The sequence below is a fragment of the Chlamydotis macqueenii genome, chromosome 21, assembly GCF_036417535.1.
Source record: "Chlamydotis macqueenii isolate bChlMac1 chromosome 21, bChlMac1.mat, whole genome shotgun sequence".
In the NCBI taxonomy this organism is placed as follows: domain Eukaryota; kingdom Metazoa; phylum Chordata; class Aves; order Otidiformes; family Otididae; genus Chlamydotis; species Chlamydotis macqueenii.
In genome coordinates this window covers 7611984-7629784 of record NC_141576.1, presented here as the reverse complement: position 1 = coordinate 7629784, position 17801 = coordinate 7611984, and the positions used below count along the sequence as shown (strand labels likewise).

At 43.1% G+C, this 17801-nt stretch overlaps 1 protein-coding gene across 2 annotated transcripts in view; it reads right to left on the bottom strand.

Annotated features, from left to right (window-relative positions):
• UBR4 (ubiquitin protein ligase E3 component n-recognin 4) overlaps positions 1–17801 on the bottom strand; it is a 79581-nt gene that overhangs the window by 34818 nt on the left and 26962 nt on the right. Inside the window, exons 40-64 of one of the 2 annotated variants that reach the window (XM_086764730.1) lie at positions 17493–17675; positions 17052–17210; positions 16287–16439; positions 15769–15996; positions 14757–14914; positions 13500–13671; positions 13140–13341; positions 12680–12843; positions 12240–12456; positions 11638–11854; positions 10251–10283; positions 9049–9112; positions 8439–8573; positions 7598–7772; positions 7227–7364; positions 6658–6779; positions 6173–6284; positions 5494–5624; positions 5175–5352; positions 4879–4983; positions 4246–4383; positions 3417–3585; positions 2190–2286; positions 1649–1756; positions 1056–1172 (exon numbers count right to left, since the gene is read on the bottom strand). In XM_086764730.1, coding sequence (XP_086620856.1) covers positions 1056–1172; positions 1649–1756; positions 2190–2286; positions 3417–3585; positions 4246–4383; positions 4879–4983; positions 5175–5352; positions 5494–5624; positions 6173–6284; positions 6658–6779; positions 7227–7364; positions 7598–7772; positions 8439–8573; positions 9049–9112; positions 10251–10283; positions 11638–11854; positions 12240–12456; positions 12680–12843; positions 13140–13341; positions 13500–13671; positions 14757–14914; positions 15769–15996; positions 16287–16439; positions 17052–17210; positions 17493–17675 — 3675 coding nt within the window. The remainder of the gene's footprint in view (positions 1–1055; positions 1173–1648; positions 1757–2189; positions 2287–3416; positions 3586–4245; positions 4384–4878; positions 4984–5174; positions 5353–5493; positions 5625–6172; positions 6285–6657; positions 6780–7226; positions 7365–7597; positions 7773–8438; positions 8574–9048; positions 9113–10250; positions 10284–11637; positions 11855–12239; positions 12457–12679; positions 12844–13139; positions 13342–13499; positions 13672–14756; positions 14915–15768; positions 15997–16286; positions 16440–17051; positions 17211–17492; positions 17676–17801) is intronic. The other variant, XM_086764731.1, reaches the window with a different exon arrangement.

The following is a 17801-nucleotide window of genomic DNA, read 5'->3' as shown; positions in this document are numbered from 1 at the left end:
AGTATGGATAAGAGAGCAGGTTTTTATGAAACTTTACAGGCAGCTTTTAAGTTTGGGGTTTGTTTGAGGTTGGGTTTTTTTTTTGGTTTTTTTTTTGTGTTTATGAAAAGCAACTCAAATATTTAGAGAGACTCTTTTGAACAACCGCTTAGTAAAGGAAAACAAATAAAATCTCCTCTTAAGTCTAATCTCCCCTCGACACATGTGCCAGAGGCCACTCTGCTATGGATTAGACGACTAGGGCTTTTTTTCCCCTTCTTTTTTTTCACTCGTCTTTTTTTTTTTTTTTTTTTTTTTTAAAGTTGGGATTTCTATTTGTTTATCTTGGATTTGGCCAGCTGGGGGTAAATTCTGGTAAAGAAAGAGTTCCTGTTGCAGATGCCGCTCAGAGGCTCTGCTCCACCCAGGTATTGCTCCACCTGCATTCTGCAAGACGATGAGCTTTGATTTCTGTGGGAAGCTCAAATGAATAACAAAGGCTGGAGAAAAAGCTACTGTAAATAAAACTATTAAAGCAGCCCTGTAAATCCAAACAAACCCCACAGCTCATAAGCTCATTAAAATTTGATGCAGTTCAGACTAAATTTTTTAACCTCTATGCTTTTTTATTAATCTCCTTCCCACCACACATACTGCTTTTTATGCCTTATTACTGTACCTTTTAGCAACAAATATCTAAGGAATCCTCTTAGCGACTTTTACGTTGACACAGCAGCATATTGCTTTCCAATAATCACATTACAAATCCTCTTTAACCCCTTCAGCATCAGTAAGATGCAAGGAAAAAATCTGCCAGACCGTTTTAAATAACATCATTAACGTGCTGCCCTTAGCTCAGTCAGAAACCGCGCACAAAACAAGTGAATCCTGTTGCCTTTACATGTCTGTTGCCTCTGAGTTTCAGCAAAGATGTTTTTCCACAAGAGTCCAGTAACATTACAGATTCCTCATAATTTTTTCCGAAGCACTTCTGTTTTCAGTTTTAGACCAGCTCTTTCAGTCGGCAGCCCCCCAACCACATCATCCCCCTGACAAACCAAGTTTGAACAATGTACCTCACAAATGGAAGACTTGGATCCTGACTTAGTTCTGGACATGAACACACTGAGCAGCCTCATTACCACCAAGTGCACTTCATTCACAGGAGAGCGCTCATTTTTCTTAGACACATCCTGCAAGGAGAGAGCTTGCTTACTTACAGAGCTGAGCATATTGTTCTAAGCATCTGAATTTCAGTGCCCTGATCCTCATGAAGCATTTCCAATTTAGGCTCAAGGAATAATACTAAAAAGGCATCACGAATTCCTCAATATAAGGGTAGAGAGTGGCCTGGATGCCAGAGAACAGTATTAAACAAATGAAAAGGTATATATGTCAATTATGCATCGCTCATTACGCCTGTTTTAAGAATTTAATTCAAGCGAAACAAATTTTCATGCTTACTTGTGGATGCTGGAACCAAGCAACAGTGAGAGTTACACTCATGTTATTTTCAACCTTATGCGAAGTGAGCCAAGAGAAAGAAACTGCCTGAACACATCCATAGCGCAATGTGTTTTTATGACTCCTATGCATTTAATTACTCCATGGGAAGAAGCCCTGTCTAGAAGGAGCAAACTGAAAAGCATGTGCTCCTACCACAGCGTACCTTTTTGTCCATGCACAGTTCTGCAATCAGCTGGGACAGAAGGTTATCTAAAGCTCCCTTATCTTTCTCATCATCTCCATCTAGGTCTGTTGTGAGCATCAGAATAACCTGAAAATAGAAGTCAGAGAATGAATAGAAGGCAGGTTCCACGTTTTCAAGATAAATACGGATTATCTCTCGCAAAACCCCTGCAGATTTTATCTTCACTTACTTACATGCTTTCCCAAATTCTGCCTGCGCCATCACACCCTAATATGAGCATTCAGTATAAACCCAGAAGACTCTCCCAAGTACATCATGGTTCAAGGATTTCAGTTCTCAGGCTCATCAGCCAGCTAACACCACACTGAGAAAGGGTACACATCCAGCAAAAACCTACAGGTAAGGAATGCTGTGCAACTGATCTAACACTTTAGAGCTGGACTCACACACTGTGACTGGGCCAGAAAGAGAAAGAGAAAAGCATGTGCAAACAGAAGCTCAGCAGTAGTAGTGATCAACTATTTTATTAAAGCTTAACTCTGGAGCTCTCCTCAGTTACCTGCATATAAGGAATGGCCCGGACTCCTCCAACATTCCTCAGCTGAGGTAAGTTTTGCAGCAGCCTCTCCAGCAACATGAGTCGGACCATGTGCAACCTGGGAAGTCAGAAGCCAGGAATCAAACACAAAGGACTTCAGACACATCACAAGAAATATTAGACCCAGCAGGATTACCAACAGAGCACTGCAATTTACCACATACATTCAGAACATGAAGTAATCCTAAGGTCATCAAATCACAGAATCACAGAATGGTTTGGGTGGGAAGGGACCTTTAAAGCCCATCTCCAACCAGATCAGGTTGCTCAGAGCCCCGTCCAGTCTGACCCCAAATGTCTTCATGGATGGGGCATCCACCACCTCTCTGGGCAACTCTGTTCCAGTGCTTCAGCATCTTCATTATATCTAGTCTAAATCTGCTCTCCTTTAGTTTAAAACCATTACCCTTTGTACCATCGCTATAGGCCCTGAGAAAAAGTTTGTCCCCATCTTTTTTATAGGCCCCTTTAGGTACTGAAAGGTCTAAGGTCTCCCTGGAGCCTCTTCTTCTTCAGGCTGAACAGTCCCAACTCTCTCAGTCTTTCTTCATAGGAGAGATGCTCCAGTGCTCTGATAATTTTAGCGATCAGAAAAATCAGCACAGACAGGAGTGGACTCCCTCAGACTTTGCACTCAAGCTATGTCAAAGATGAGAGCAACTTTGGCAGTTGACTTAGTTCTTCACTTCAGATCTACCCTGGCTACCACGACTACTTGCAGAATTCTATCTAGAAACAGATACTACAAATTAGTTCCAAACTACACTGTAAAAATGACTGAACATCTGTTCCTAACAGAATGAAAAACTGCAGATCTTTCCCAAAGTGCTTAGCACTCTTTCACATACTTTATTTCTCTAACTCTGAATTTCACAGGCTCACAAGCTGTAGATTTTGGCGATTCCTCTCTTTACTAGACTCACGGAGGGCTTTTTCATCACTTTGTACATGCAGCGGTTTTGTGGGACACACATTAGGTATGTGTAACACGTTACACGGTGAATGCACAGAGGGAGGCATTTTCCAATGGCATAGTTTGCTCTATTCCTTGTTTCTGACTTTCATTTTTTATTATGCAACAGTCACAAATCACACTCTGAATTCCAGCACCAATAGTCCACTCCTCTATAAGCAACGACACTGCAGACCAGAGGTGCTGTTCTTGAAGAGGAAAACAAAGCCCCTTGCCTATTGCTGGCGTGGACATCTCCCTCTGCCTCCCCTTCCCCTTCTGAACCATCTCCTTCTTGCTGGCCTGTGGCTGTGCTGATAGCGCCTGTGCTTGAGCTGACGCTGCCGGGTCCAGCAGGGTGGCCCTCAGCTGTCGTGTCCCCATAGGCACTGCTCCGGCCAGACACTGAAAAAGAAAAATTAAGAAAAGGAAAGACAATGTCAGCACAACGGAACATGCATCTTGCCTGCTTATAGCAACTGACGCAGCTGAACTATCCTTTGGAACCATCATTCAAAGGAGACTTTGTCTTTGGTTACCTTCATAAAGCTAGAAGAGTAATTTCTAGAGGTGCAACTTAACATTCTTTTGTCTGCCACTCTCATCTTTATGTCCCAAACAGAATTGGTTTCACTGAAGTAATTTAAACTGAGTCAGAAGAGGTGTGTTATACACAGGATGGGCAGCTTGCAGAGTTTTTTTTTTAATAAAAGTCTGTGATGAGTTTTACCTGGGTAAAGGTCCCAAGCAAAAAAGAGAGAAATTAATTCTACCCCAGTCAAACTTATCCAGCAGTGTACTGGATTCTTTCAGTCTCACTCTAGGCTACTGCATTTTGTCATTACAGGCCACCAAAAACTACTGCAGATTCCACACTTCTAGAAAACTACAAAAAGTGAGTAAACACTCAGTCACCTTGGCAGTAGCCAAAAAATGATGCATGGCATCATTTACTTGGAACCGGGATTTCTTCTTTAGAGGGATTACCCATTCCTCTCACTTTGGTGAAGTCCTATTACAGTAGAAACCAGATGGACAGACACCGGTGCAGCAAGAGATACCTACCACTGTGCTCACCAGCTACGGAGTCCACTGCGCTGCCGCCACTCTCAGAGCCCACGCTCCCACCGTGGTCTGCAGGCGAAGTCCGAAGGGTTGAGCCATCCGTTGCAGCTGTGCTGCCCTCATCATCGGATGCTGGAGCTAAGAGAATAAAGAGAGCTGTTACAAGTAAAAACACTGTCTTGATAGAACTTCAGAAGAAGCACATGCTATGAAAAAAAAAAGCCACGAAGATTTGTCTTTGGGTTTTGCGTCAATTTTCAACTACAAAACTAAACTTATGAAGTGTTCATCAGTACATTTAAGCCTGCTAAAAGCAGTGGAGGGGAGAAGGAAACCTTCTCATCAAATAGACAATTATACAAGTTATTTGAAGACCAATGTTTAGTTGTTTATAAATGCAAAAGAAATACAGTATATGGTTTACTTTGTCTGCTTTATTTTAAGAAGAGGAAATAACTTCCTTAAAAGCCTATAACAAAAGTCTATCAAAGCAGGAAAAGGTCATAAATACGCTATCAAAAATACACGAAGCCAATAGTAATAACTGGTTCTTTAGAACTGTATTTACAAACAAATTTTAAGTCAGCATTCAGATCAAAATCAAAAAAGCTTGATTCCTCGCAGTGAAGTTACCTGATGCCGTTGTATCTGAGAGCGTTCCTGCATCAAGAGAAGAAGAGCTGGGTGCTTGGCCAGACAGTCCTAAGCTCTGAAGTCCAAGTGCACTACTGCTGCTCCCTGCAAGAAGAAAAAAATTATGCCTATCTTTCCATGAGAGAATTAAATTAACTCTGGCTTTCTCTACATATTTCATAGTTCTACTATCTTTGCTTTGTTGGTGGTGATATCAACAGCTTCTACTCTGTTTCCTTTCCAGTTTCCTCATATTCTATTTACCTTTTTGACTGCCAATAACGCCTACATCTTACCTTGCTGATCTTGTTGCAGGCTCAGGGCAATAGCCAATTCCACCATTGTTTCATCATCTGCATCTGGAGGAATATCCAGCATAGGAGGGAATCCCTCCGCGCCAGCCAGAAGAGCCTCCAGGGGAGAAGGGTTCCCATTATTCACATTTTCAGAAGTCTCCAGAACCATGGATTCAGACTATGGAGAGGAAACACAGTGAGAGGTTTCACCAAACCACCACCAGCTAGTGGAGTACTACAAACTGGTTCATCATAACTAAATTAAACTCAAGAACCTAACATACTTAAAAGGCTCCAAAGAAAAGCACTCTGGACTTACCACCATCTCAAAGTCCCCGTGATCAACTTCGCTTTGCTCCTGGCTTTCTTGTCGGATATGCTCGCCATTTGCTATCCCAGAACTCTGCAGCTTGTCTTCTGCGTCGTCATCATCATCATCATCCTTATCTCCTGAGTTACAAAGGATTAATTCACAAATGCACTCTTCCCTCACAACAACACGAACACGCTGGAGAAAAATCTAAGCTGTCCTCAGCCTACCCCCAGTCACTAATAGATTCTATGACAAGTACAATTCACGTTAATGTAAAAAAGCATCTCTTGGATGGAGATCTGATACTCTAATTTTGGTCTGCACACATCTTTATGACTGATTTATAAGGTTTTAAAAATACGCACAGAAATACTAAGACAGTCTGGACTATTAACTCCTAGATAAAATAACTGAATTTCCCTGTCACTGAAAGGGGAATATCTCACAGAGGCCTCCTCTTGAATCCCAGGATACCAAAGAAGAGGTGAATGTTTATTTAAAAAAAAAAAAAAAAAAAAAAAAAGGCGAGGGTGTTTAGGGGACAAGAGAGAGCAAAAGAAAGGAGAAATACTGGTTTTAGTTTTTTTCAGTCCCAATTTATACGATTGGTTTATTTTCTTGCCTTTTCTGACAAATAAAGTAGGTCATGCTCATTTAAAAGCAAAGATGAATGGATCTTGCATACCCATAGGAGTATTGCTCCGAGGGGAGGATGGCAAGGTGACATGCCTCCGCTTGTTCCTTGGTCTCAGCACTCTGATCAAAGCTTGTTTGCAGGAAAAGCTCACTGCAGGATCCTAGAGGGTTAATAGTTAATCATTAAACTTCCTAAGCTTTAAGTGCTTATTCACAGTATTTGGCAAGAATAGCTAAAAATACACTTGCGACTCTCTGTTGGTCATGATTCACATAAGACACGTCACTGCCCAATTTCTAAACTCCCTGTTTCCCCCAGCAATAAAGCAATACGTACCATTCCATGTGCAGTGCATCACAAACATTACTAAGATACAAGGAGAGGAATTTCTCCTTCTTTCACTTTTGGCTCTATGGTTTTGGCTGCATGTGTCCGTTTTGAACCCGTACTACGTACGATCATTCTACCTGTGTTTAATTCTCTTCGTATTACCAGCGCTATAGTTTGATGCAGAGCAGAGCAAGATTACATACCGGGCAAAGCAACATTTGCATATAGATCTTGGATGCTGTATGGATACAATCCAGTTCACACGTGCAGTATCCATGGATAATATCCACCAGAGCATTGACTGTGGCTTCAACGTGAGTGAGACCTAAGGAGGAAGAAAAGTAGGACTGTAGTCAACCATCTTCCATTTCAGCACATAGAGTGAGACACTGCAGGAAGCATCTTTTGTCTGCAGGCTTCAAGGCACAATGTTAGCACCACAAATATATAAAAGTTTCAATCCAAAATGAGCTTGTACACCAGTCTTGTCTGTCTAATATAATACTGTGTATGCCATATTCGAGCACCACCAAATATCCTCCAACCCCATCATGAAGTCAGATGTGAATAAATCAATCATCAGTCGCTTTTTACTAGCACAATACACATACTTTTGAACAAAAGCATTAGAGCAGATATGCCTTAAAAAGCATTCATCACATCATTAACACCTTAAGTCTAGTTTGGAACAAGTAATCTCTGTTTATAAGCTTAAAATAGGCTCCTTCAAAATACAAGCTTTAGAATAGGAAAAAAAAAAGAGCTAGCACACCTGGCAAGCAAGCAGGGGCAAGGAAGGCGTTTTTGGGTTTTGATGCATGTAGTTTCCAAAAGTGATTAACCAGCTGGGTAATAAACGTGCAGCCATCTCCTTCAGCGTGTTTCTGGGCCTCTTGTCCCTCTTCACTCTCTGTACAGATTAAAAAACACTTGTCAGATATGTGCAGGGGAAAGCATTAGCAAGCAGAGTAACACCAAGTTTACTTAAATGGCTTTTGTTAGAGGCTCCAATATCCTCATTACAAGGACTATCGCATGCCTAACAAACGTGTCAAATACAGTCCCCGTTACACCGAACCAGATACCTCAAGACATCTTCAATTATCACAACAGAAAGTTGAAGAAAATTATGGACTTATCTACCTGTCTCCAACTGCGGCAGCTTTGATTCTGTATAGTGGACCAGATTGTTGGGTCTCATAATCGCAATGGATCGAGCAGTGATGACTAGCCTCTGAAATACTTCAGGATCAAGGTCCTTTCCTTCTTTGGTTGAGGAACTCAAATACTGAATGGCTTTACTTAACAACGCTTGGTCCTGTAAAGTGAAAGCTGACGTAGGCAAAGAAAAACAACAGACAGCAGTACAACAAAGCAAGTAAAGTACAACTGCTAGACAGATCCTGGGGAAATCCGGCACTCGCTGCTTTAACTGTTGGCCAGTGTCACATAGGAAGGACAACTAATATTAAAAAGTCACTGTAACAAAAGAAATCCGGCTCGAGAACTGATTTTCACATTTGCTTCCCCTCAGGCTTGAATGTGGATGGAAAGACCAGTGTATAAACGCAATCATTCAGCAAGTGTTTAGCAAAGGCTCTCTGCAGGCATCTGTGCATTTACTGCAGTTACGCTAGCACACAGTCAAACCACTGCTTACCCTGAGTATTTTCTTATCACCCTAAGCCAGATGCCTTTGGAAATGAAAACCAGAGCTATGGACACAGTTTGCAAACAAACTTCATGTGTTTCGAGATCCTCATTTCTCTAGATTAACTGACACCATTTCCCACCAAAATCTTCAGAAAGCATTTTAAGTAGTGAAGGTCTGGTGAAACACAAAAGCCAGCAAGGCAGGCAGCAGAAGCTAAAGGAAAATTAACCAGCAGGTTTATGCTGCATGGAGGGCTTTCTAGGGGCATGCTGCACCTCAACCATAAACTGGCAAGTTACAGGAGATATCGAAATCCTTGCACCATGTTACCTTGTGGTTATGGTACGCTGAGCGGCTGGTGTGCAAGCTAGCCAAAAGGCTCTTAGTTTGCTGCTGGACGCTGGAAGGAGCTGGCATGGACAGCAGCATAGTAGCCAGTTCCTGAGCTGCCACTTTATTCTTCTCCTGCTCCCGAGAACAAAAAACATTCTTCAGTACATTTACCATTAAGGTGACGCACGAGTCTGGTTTCTCAGCCTACCTGCAGCTCCCTCCTCCTTGCACTGTGCATGCAAGTTTCTGCCTTCCTTCAGTACGGTTTTGAGAGCCTCCTCAATTTACCATTTGTCATTTAAGGAACATTTCACACGTCTACATAAGAAAAGTCCTGTTGAGATTTATGGGCTTCTACCCTGCTGTTTTTGTAAACGAGGTCACTCCACAGCACAAAAATCCCACCAGCGATAAATGCAAATGCCAATTGTCACTCTAAACTAGTTTCAAATGCTTTTCGCTACGTCAACTTTCAGATCAGTGCTCTGAGCAAAACGGATGCGGCTCTCTTCTGTATCAGGCCCCCAGGGCTGCAGGAGGTGCTGCTGATCTTGCCCCTCCTCCCCCATCTCTGAAAGCTCAAGAATGTATTCAGAAAGTTACTTGCCTTCTCGTTGACTGGTCCTACAGCAAAGCAGCTTTCCAGCGCTTCTAAAGAACTCACTACTAGCCTGAAGGGAGAAAGGAAAGCAGGCTTGAGTACAGCAACCCTTCTCTCTCCTTAGCACTCTGCTTTATGCGGGCTACAGTCATGAGTAGCTCAGAGACAGCTAACGAATGCCAAGTACAAAATCAAAGCATGATAAAACCTGCCACAGGCACCATGCATATCATTTCATTGTGTTACAGACCAGAGTTAAACCTGGCTCACGCTCACAGACAAACTTAGGACTGCTTTAATAATCCACAGCTGAAAGACAGGGGCTTTTCTCTACCAAAGAGGATAAAACATTTCCTTACGCAGCCTGCAGCAGGGATAACTTGGATTGTCTTGACAGTACCAATTCACCATGGCCCACAGACGTACATATGACTGCAGATCAAGGGTTGGTATGACACATGGGAAAAAGCGTAACCGACTTTTCTAAGGGAGCAAGATTCTACTCGCTTGCTATTTTCACACAGGTTGTTCTTTCCAATTTGGAGTTTCAGCACAAAATATTCCGGAGGAAAATTAACTTGGAGCATTGGGTACGACCCAAGCGAGAGATGCTGAGGTCTAAACTTTTGACAACGGTAAGGCAGGCTCGTAAAACACCTGCCCCAAGGGAAAACCTTATTTACAACTTGTGGCAAAGTGCTGAATCTCCCTTGCAGCACCACTTCATGCCTCGCAGTAGAACTACCTGAAATGGCATCTGACACACCAGCAGGAGCAGTGCAAGGATACAGGAAAAAGGAGGGAAGAGAGAGCATTAAGGGGAGAAATAACAGTGTAGGGTTGGATATGAGGTAGAAGAAACAATTGTCTGGTCTGGTGGTGATAAACAACATTACATTCCCCTACGCGCAGTCAGCCTCGATAAAGCTAGGAGGGGAATATATGTGGGATAAAAGGATGCGAAGAGGGAACAAAGCGAAAAGAGGAGTCTGTCAATCAAGCAACAGTTACGCTGTGTACAGCAAAAATCTGCAAACCACCTCATCTTTACATTTTGCTAAACCACCTGCCATGCAATGACCAGAATGTAAAGAAGCAAATGTCACTTGGAAAACAAACAAAAAAAACCCAATCAACAAAAGCCACACCAAGTGTTCTGTCTCTCTGACACACACCCATTCGTGCAGAGAAAAGGATGATATACTAACCGGTCCAGGGTGGTTAGGGACTCAGTTTCAGAACTTTGGGGGAGCAAAGAAAAAGGAAAAAAAAAAAATAATGTGTAAAGCTCACAGAAAAACTCCCTAGAACACATTCTAAGCAACAGGCAAATTAAATGGGGAAACCAGGAAGCCGGGAGAGCACTATATACAGTTAATCTAAGCACAGTTCTTTCTGTCTGGGCAGCAGACACTTGCCTAATAGCAAAACAAATAAAGGAGATCCAGGCCACCTTGCACAGAGAAGCCAAGCACATCGCTTAACACCACTGAAGGTTAAATTTGAAGTGCAGACATCAAACTTCTGATAGGAAAGCTGCCTCTTGCCTGCCATTAGTTGCTGCTACTCAAGAACCCTTTCTAAGGTAACTATGCTGCATTCTGTAACATGTAAGTAAAAATGAAAAGAATGATTTTCTGGGTTCTGAGTTGTTAGAATCTAACCCCACTGCTTTGGAAAACCAGGAAGCATGTCTGAGCAGAGAGGGACATCTTGTGGAGATGTCACAGCAGAGGAGGGAAGAAAAGACAAAAAAATCCCACAAAATATTAAAGGGTGACCAAACAGGTCCTTCAGCTGGACATATCTGCCACTCCAAGCCCTGAACCTTACCTGAGAATTTCAGTAAGACAAAATTAACCACCATTTACTCACAGTCAAGCAGTGCATCCCTTAAAAACCTAATTTTTCAGCAGTGCTAGTTCCCCTTTGATCTCTTTCCCTTCTATCCTTGCTGGTTTGCCAGGCTTTCTACAACCCTTATGCTACAGACTGTATGAGCTCAGAGGAAGAATATGGGGTGGATTAAAGAAAAATCTTCTCTTTCTTCTGCTAAATATACGCCCAGCTCACCCTTGTGGTTTGACTCTCAGTAGGGATATGGCGGGGGCGGGGGGAACCCAACACTTTTTCCACCACAGCAGTTAAGCCTGAGACATACGGGCTGCAAGTTAAGTTGGTGGGAACCACTAGCTTAAAGTAAGGTCACACACAAAGTCCTCCTCAAAACTAAATTTAACTTCAGAGAGGCCTAACCTTTGTAAGCCAAAAAGGGCCAGTCTGAAATGAGGAAATGGACCAAGATTGCAGAAATCTTGTTTAGCTCTTCAAGACTGCTGTAACAAATGAACCTAGCAAAATGAAGCATGCACACAGATCTATCCACCTACTCTACCAGAGAAATCAAGAGTGAGCACAAAGCCCTCCTTAGGGGATAATCACTGACCTTTCAGTTGTTCTTTTGTATGGCAGTGAGAACAACTCGCTAACTCCCTTAAGTTCTCCCAGCTAGGAAAGTCACACAAGCGTACCTAGGATCCCTCTAGAGCAACTACTCATTTTCAAGGAGAAATAAAAGAAAGACTGTGGAAATACCTCTCCAGGACAGTACCACTGGCAGCAGCAGGGGTAGCCGACTCCGTGTCTCCAGTGCCATTCCCTTGATTCAGGTTTGGGGGACAAACGTTGCTCACCGAAGCGGACGGGAAATCCTCAGGGGGCTCATCAGGCCATCCAAAGTGCTCTTTGGTTTTGCCATAAATTTTTATGGAATCCATCATTGTGACTCCCGCAGGATCCACAGAAGCCCCAACTGCAGTGATGAAAGAAATTTCTTAAAAACTAGCAAAACAGTTTCTTTTGAATACAAGCAAGCACAGCTCGTAAGATCAGGATAGCAACTGTACTGCATAATTAATATACACCCAATCTGACTGTTTCATCTCCTTTTCAAGGCCACTTTCCTTCTCTATTACCTCAACACAAAATTACTGAGCATTGCACATTCATCCACTGCAGCAAGAAACTGGGCCATACATAAAGTTATTAAATGTTCAGGATCTGCCCCTCGAACTGTTTCTGTAGCCAGGTCAAACGAACAGAAAACCCTCCCTACTATGAGGTGAAGCACAGCAGCTTCAGTCCACTCAAGTGTAAAACCAACATGTAATCAAAGCAAACAATTAACGAAGACTTACTGAAGATGGTTAGTTTTTTGTCAGCTTGCAAGGCTTCCTCGCGAGTGAAAGGAAAGTCAAACCAACGAGCCCTGGTCATGTTCAGCTGCATGGTGCGGCCAAAGATCTCCAAGTATGAGGGCGCTCTCTCTATCGCTTGTGTGCCAATCTGGATCCGCATGCCTGTCATCACCATCGTGCTGTTATTGTTCGTCACTTCAATGGTGAAACCCCCAGGCTGCAGAAGACAAATCAGAGCTCAGAAAGATGAAGTCAAAAATTCAGTGCTAAACTGAGAAACTGAAGTGTGTACACAGGTGCCTCCACTGTTTATGTAAGAGTACCACAGGATTTGTACAGGGTCATTTAAACAATGTAGACTTCTAAGAAAAGGCATGCTATCAATCCGGACAATAATGTCACCTAGAAGCCCAAGAGAATTCCCAAGCGGCCCCATTTACCTTTGTGTTGGCCACATACATGCCAGTGGAATTGAGCCGGTGCTTTATTTGCTGAGCATTGTAAACCTGCAGCAGGTCATTGCCTCCAAACTCTACATCTGTGAGCTGCTGGTTGTGTTCAAAGAAGTCAATAGGGAAGTTCACTTGGCTGGATGTGCGAGTTGCTGAAAGGGAAGAGAGACGTTTCTAACAAAATACATTCTAAACAGGCAAAGCTATGGTAAAAAAAGCTGCAGAATGAGTTTGCTTCCTTTGGAAATGCCCATGAGAGCCAGACAGTTAGGCAGTTATACACACATCTATGGAAACATTTTACCCAAACTTAGCCAGTACTTAGCCCTGAGGTTAACTGGTAATTGTCAGAAGTGAACATCTGAAGTGTCTATACAATGCTGACCAATCTCTGCATCTACATTTGCCACTGCTACCTTGCAAGAGATAAGTATGAGAAGTCCCTTACTAATAGCAGCTGCCTTGCGCTTGCGAACTGGCTTCATGATGCTGATGACACTGCTAGGCTGGAGAGAGGGCTGGAGCCAGTAGGAAGTATTCTCTACGTTGGCCATGTAGATCCTCAGGCTGCCGTCTTCGCACAGGAGGATCATAGTGGTCCTCTGCTGCTCATTGCAGGCTGTGTGACGGATGGCCACCATGTCCTGAATCTGCAAAGGCAAGCAATGGTCAAGGAAAGGACCTGGCAACTGCTGCTTGGAGAAACAAACTCTTTGCATTAGAAAAGCTGCAAAGACTAGAGATCTTGTTGATGGAATAACAAGAAACCGCATTTTAAGGGACAAAAATACAGGAAACTATGACTAACCTTTGCTTTGGCTGGCAAGGTTTTGATCTCCTGGATGAGAAAGGTGTCTGGCTTCACCATCACCACCAGTGGGACACCTGTGGTTTGCTGAACACAGCACACCAAGCCAGGGTGATTCATCACCTCAGACCACTGACATAGCGCCGGTGAAGTCTTACTTCCACCATTTGAACTGCAAGGGATGAAGAGCAGAATGACATTAATTTGAGAGGCAACAAGTGAAAATACACAAAATCCATCACCATTCAAATCGGTTAAAGCTTCATCCTCAGCAGGAATTCAAAGCACTGCATTCATGAAAAACCAGGAATATCGGCACCCATTTTACAGACGAGAAAACCGAGGCAGTCACTTCAGTGGGCAGAAGGCACGAGTATCCCTACCTACAGCCCTGATCTCTACCCTGAAAACTCGACGACAGACACTTACTTATCAACATTTTATGCCCCAAATCAAGAGAGTAATTTTAAAATGGCTTTCAGCTATCTTTTTATCTGAACAGATGTACAGTCTCATGTTTCTACACACCCAGTGGAACTAAGCAAAGGTCAATGCAGGAGAATCTGTGTGACAATGCTCACTGGGGGGGAAAAAAAAAAAAAAAAAGAAAAGAAAACAAAGCTGCAAAAAGACTAAGCCAAAACTGACTGGGGCTAGGGAGCTCTTGGAACCTGACCCTTCAACAGAGCCTTCTCACGACAGTGGCTTTGTGTCAGGCTAGCGAAGAGGCTGTGGCCTAAATGCCTAGCTCTGCTTGTCACAACAGGTGACAGAACAGCTTTTTTCTTGCCACATTCATAGTGCAAGAGACTGGTTTCCTTCAAGGGAGCCTGAAAATAAGCCTTAATAGGCACAATACACAAGGTCCACTGCAGTACTGGTGCCGAAAGGAAACAAAGGCTTCCTGCTCTGCAGCCTCCTTGAGGGTGGGTAATCCCATCGGTTCCAGCTGCTGCACCAGCTCCGCGCTGTGCAGTAAGGCCGCTCTGCAGCTACCTTTCTGCTGTGAAATCCTAGTGGGAAGAAAAAAATGCATGTGTGCCCAACTGCCCAAACAGCCAGCTTTGGTTTCAAATCGTTCTGCAGTTAGGGCAAAAGCAACACAAAAAAAAAAAAAAGCAAGAAATCATCAATCAGAAAGGGGATCCTGACCACAGGTCTTGGCTATCCAGAGCTGGGATGTTAAAAATAATTATTAATATTTATTAATATAAGCAGAAATGAAGACTTCAGGGTAGCCTTTCACAGGAGCCTCACCTCTTTATGTTAATGGGGAACAGCCGCTGCACTTCCAGATTGGCCCGGCTGATGGTGGCTGCAAAGGATTTGCCTTGACAGTAACTGAAGAACAACATCTGCAGCACATGGGAGTAATACACCGACACACCACCTCCTGCTACCTGGCCATTACTGTCCTGTAGGATCAGAGCAAAACGATGACATTTAAGATAAACACACACCCTCCAAAAGAGTCTGTCAGGCTTTTAAATTTCTCATGATGGAATTATTCCAAAAGCCTCTTCCCCACCCCCTCCCCACCAGTGAGAGAACACAGCCCTAAACGACAATTTTCTAAGCTCAACTCCTTGGTGAACTCATCCATCAGACACTTCAAAGGCTTTTGAAGGGGATACTGAGATTGATTGCATATCCGTAGGCTGTAGGTAGCGCCCTCAGCTACTGCATCTGCGTGCCTGAATGCTCTATGACAATCTCACATGGAGCACTCCCCACGTACTCAGCTCAAAAAAGAGCTTTCCTGAGGGCCACCTTCTCATCTACTCCCCTGTTTTGGAGTAGGCTGGGGTAAAAACACCAAGTGAAATGTGGACAGATTTTAAGTCACCCCCAAGACTACAGAGCTGCTATTGATTAGAAGCAAAGGCTCACTCCACCTCTGCAGCCCAGGCAATGGTCATAACTTTATCCATTCCGGTCACTGCACCTTCGGAGTGCCTTGCTCTGAGAACAGCACTGCTCTGAAGCAGTCTCCCTGCTGAGAAATCCTGCTGGGCATGACTTCAGAGTCAGCCACAGAAAACACGCTCCATTTTCTAGATGAAAGGATCAAGGAGTTTAATTTTCACCCCCACCCCCTTTCACTGCAAGGATATTTCTGTCTTTAGAGGAATGGTAAGCTCATTGATCTAGATCAGGGGGCTTAAAAGAAAAAAAGGAGAAAGGAAACTTCTGCCTTCAAATGTAAGACACAAGCAAAAGAGAGAAAGCCACTGCAGCCCATGTGACAAGAAAGGGAAGTCACCAGTACCTTTAGGTCGTCATGATTGACTTCAAGCACATTGGTGACATAGAATGGTCCGTGCTGGGCACTGCTCGCCTCTTCCATAAGCTGCGTATAGATGTACCCCGCAGAGGACATGATCACTATTATGTTCTTCCCCTCCTCGTTGAAAAGGAAAGTGACATCCCTAATTTTGGAACTTGGTAGAAGGAAATAGAAAGTTGGACTCAAGGCATCTACAGAGAGATCGTAAATCTGTGGGAAGAATCAAGGAAATAATTAACTACTCCGATTTAAAACAGTGCAAATGGGCAAGAGTTGAGACAAGGGAATATCTATTAGATGTTATAGTTAATTTTTTTGCTCTTCGGGTTCTTTGGTTTTGCTTTTTCTTACAACACCACAAATTTATACTTCCAATTTATTTCTAACTAAGAATATGATCACATTCTTCCACATACAATTCCGCAAAGATCCAGACTCTAACATCTGCAAGAAGATGCATCATGTGCCAGAAGACGGTCATAGTTTATGACCAAACATACCTTCACAAAGTCTGCAGTCACAATAGCAAGCTCTGTTTGAGATCCTGGCAGCCACACAGCTTTAATGATGAAATTTCCAGTGGCTAGTTGGGGATGAAGTACCAGATGATCAGAGACCGATCCAGAACTGCTGAACGTTAACACGTGGCAGTCCTGGAGTAGTGAAAAAAATTGGTCAAATATTAGAACAAAGTGTTTATAAACATTTCAAGCCAAGAACTGAGTTAAAAGCCAGCATTCCTCTTAGTAATAATGATTCATAGAGTAAGAATCTAAAATTCCTGCATTTAAGATGAATGACATGAAATCTGTAAAGAAAAGAAAAAAAGAAAACCACAAAACTCAAACCAAAACCACAAAGAGTCCAGCTGTTTCTTGGCTAAATAATAGATTTGTGGATTCTGCACTGTGAAAGCCAAATCTAAATTTGGGAGAACACAAAAAAGAGGAGTCCTTGCTACAAAACACTAGTTGTTACAGACTAGTTCTAACATACAAGATTTCATATGACTGAACCTTGACTCGTGTCTTAATGTAAAATTGGCCTAAACACAAGAACTACTATTTTGAGGCATTGTCTCATTTATTATTCATATAGGTCTTGCTTCTTTTTCTCCGTATGTCTAGTAGAAAAGTGAGTCATGAGCTAAAATTAGTGACAGACCTTTGGAGCCAGCTCTGCGCTAGCTCCTTGGAGGAAAGAAATCCAGCTGGTTTTGAGCTGATGTTTCCAACTGCTTAGAAAAGGGTTTGTGAGGCACTTACCTTCAGTCCACACACAGCTAGGTAGTCCTCCTTGCAGGGATTTCCAGTTAGGCTCAGGACAGTAAATGGAACGGGTGCAGACGCAAGGCGTGTAAGGGTCAACTTTCTTTTGCTGGAGTCTGCTTGTTTCAGCAATGCTGAGAGCTGAAGGACTGTAATCTGCAGAACAAAATGAATTTAGTTACCAAACTTTACAACTGAGAGGAAGAAGGCATTTCAGTTTCAGCTCTAGGATTGTGTCCCCGGTGTTTTCACTGTTTCTGCTACAAGAACTCTTTTGTCTGAAAAAGGAGAGGTTTTTCTAAGCTATGCAATACTTCACAGAAGATCCAGATCTCGAGACAGGCAGCAGAAAATAATATTCTGCTTGCTGTTCAGTGCTCTAAGTCTGTTTCATTTTCCTTCAGATTCCAATATCCTCCACGGAGTCAGAGAACTCACCTTGCCCTTTTCATGACTCACAGCCAGGTGCTGCCGACGTCCGTGCGGAGAGGACAGTACACACATCGCCACCCGCCTCAGCACGTGAGCACTGATCAGCTGCCGGATCGTCTGGCCCTGGTCACCGCTGTAGTTCATGCGGACGTTCTCAAAAGCACCTTCTTGAGAGCCAAGAGTTGGGACCTGAGTTGTTATTAATGGACAAAGCATACAAAAGTGTTTTACTGAAATTGTTCTGTTCAAAAGCGATCCCACTTAATGAGTGATGACCCATAACCCAATCACTCATAATAACCCCTTTAGTACCGT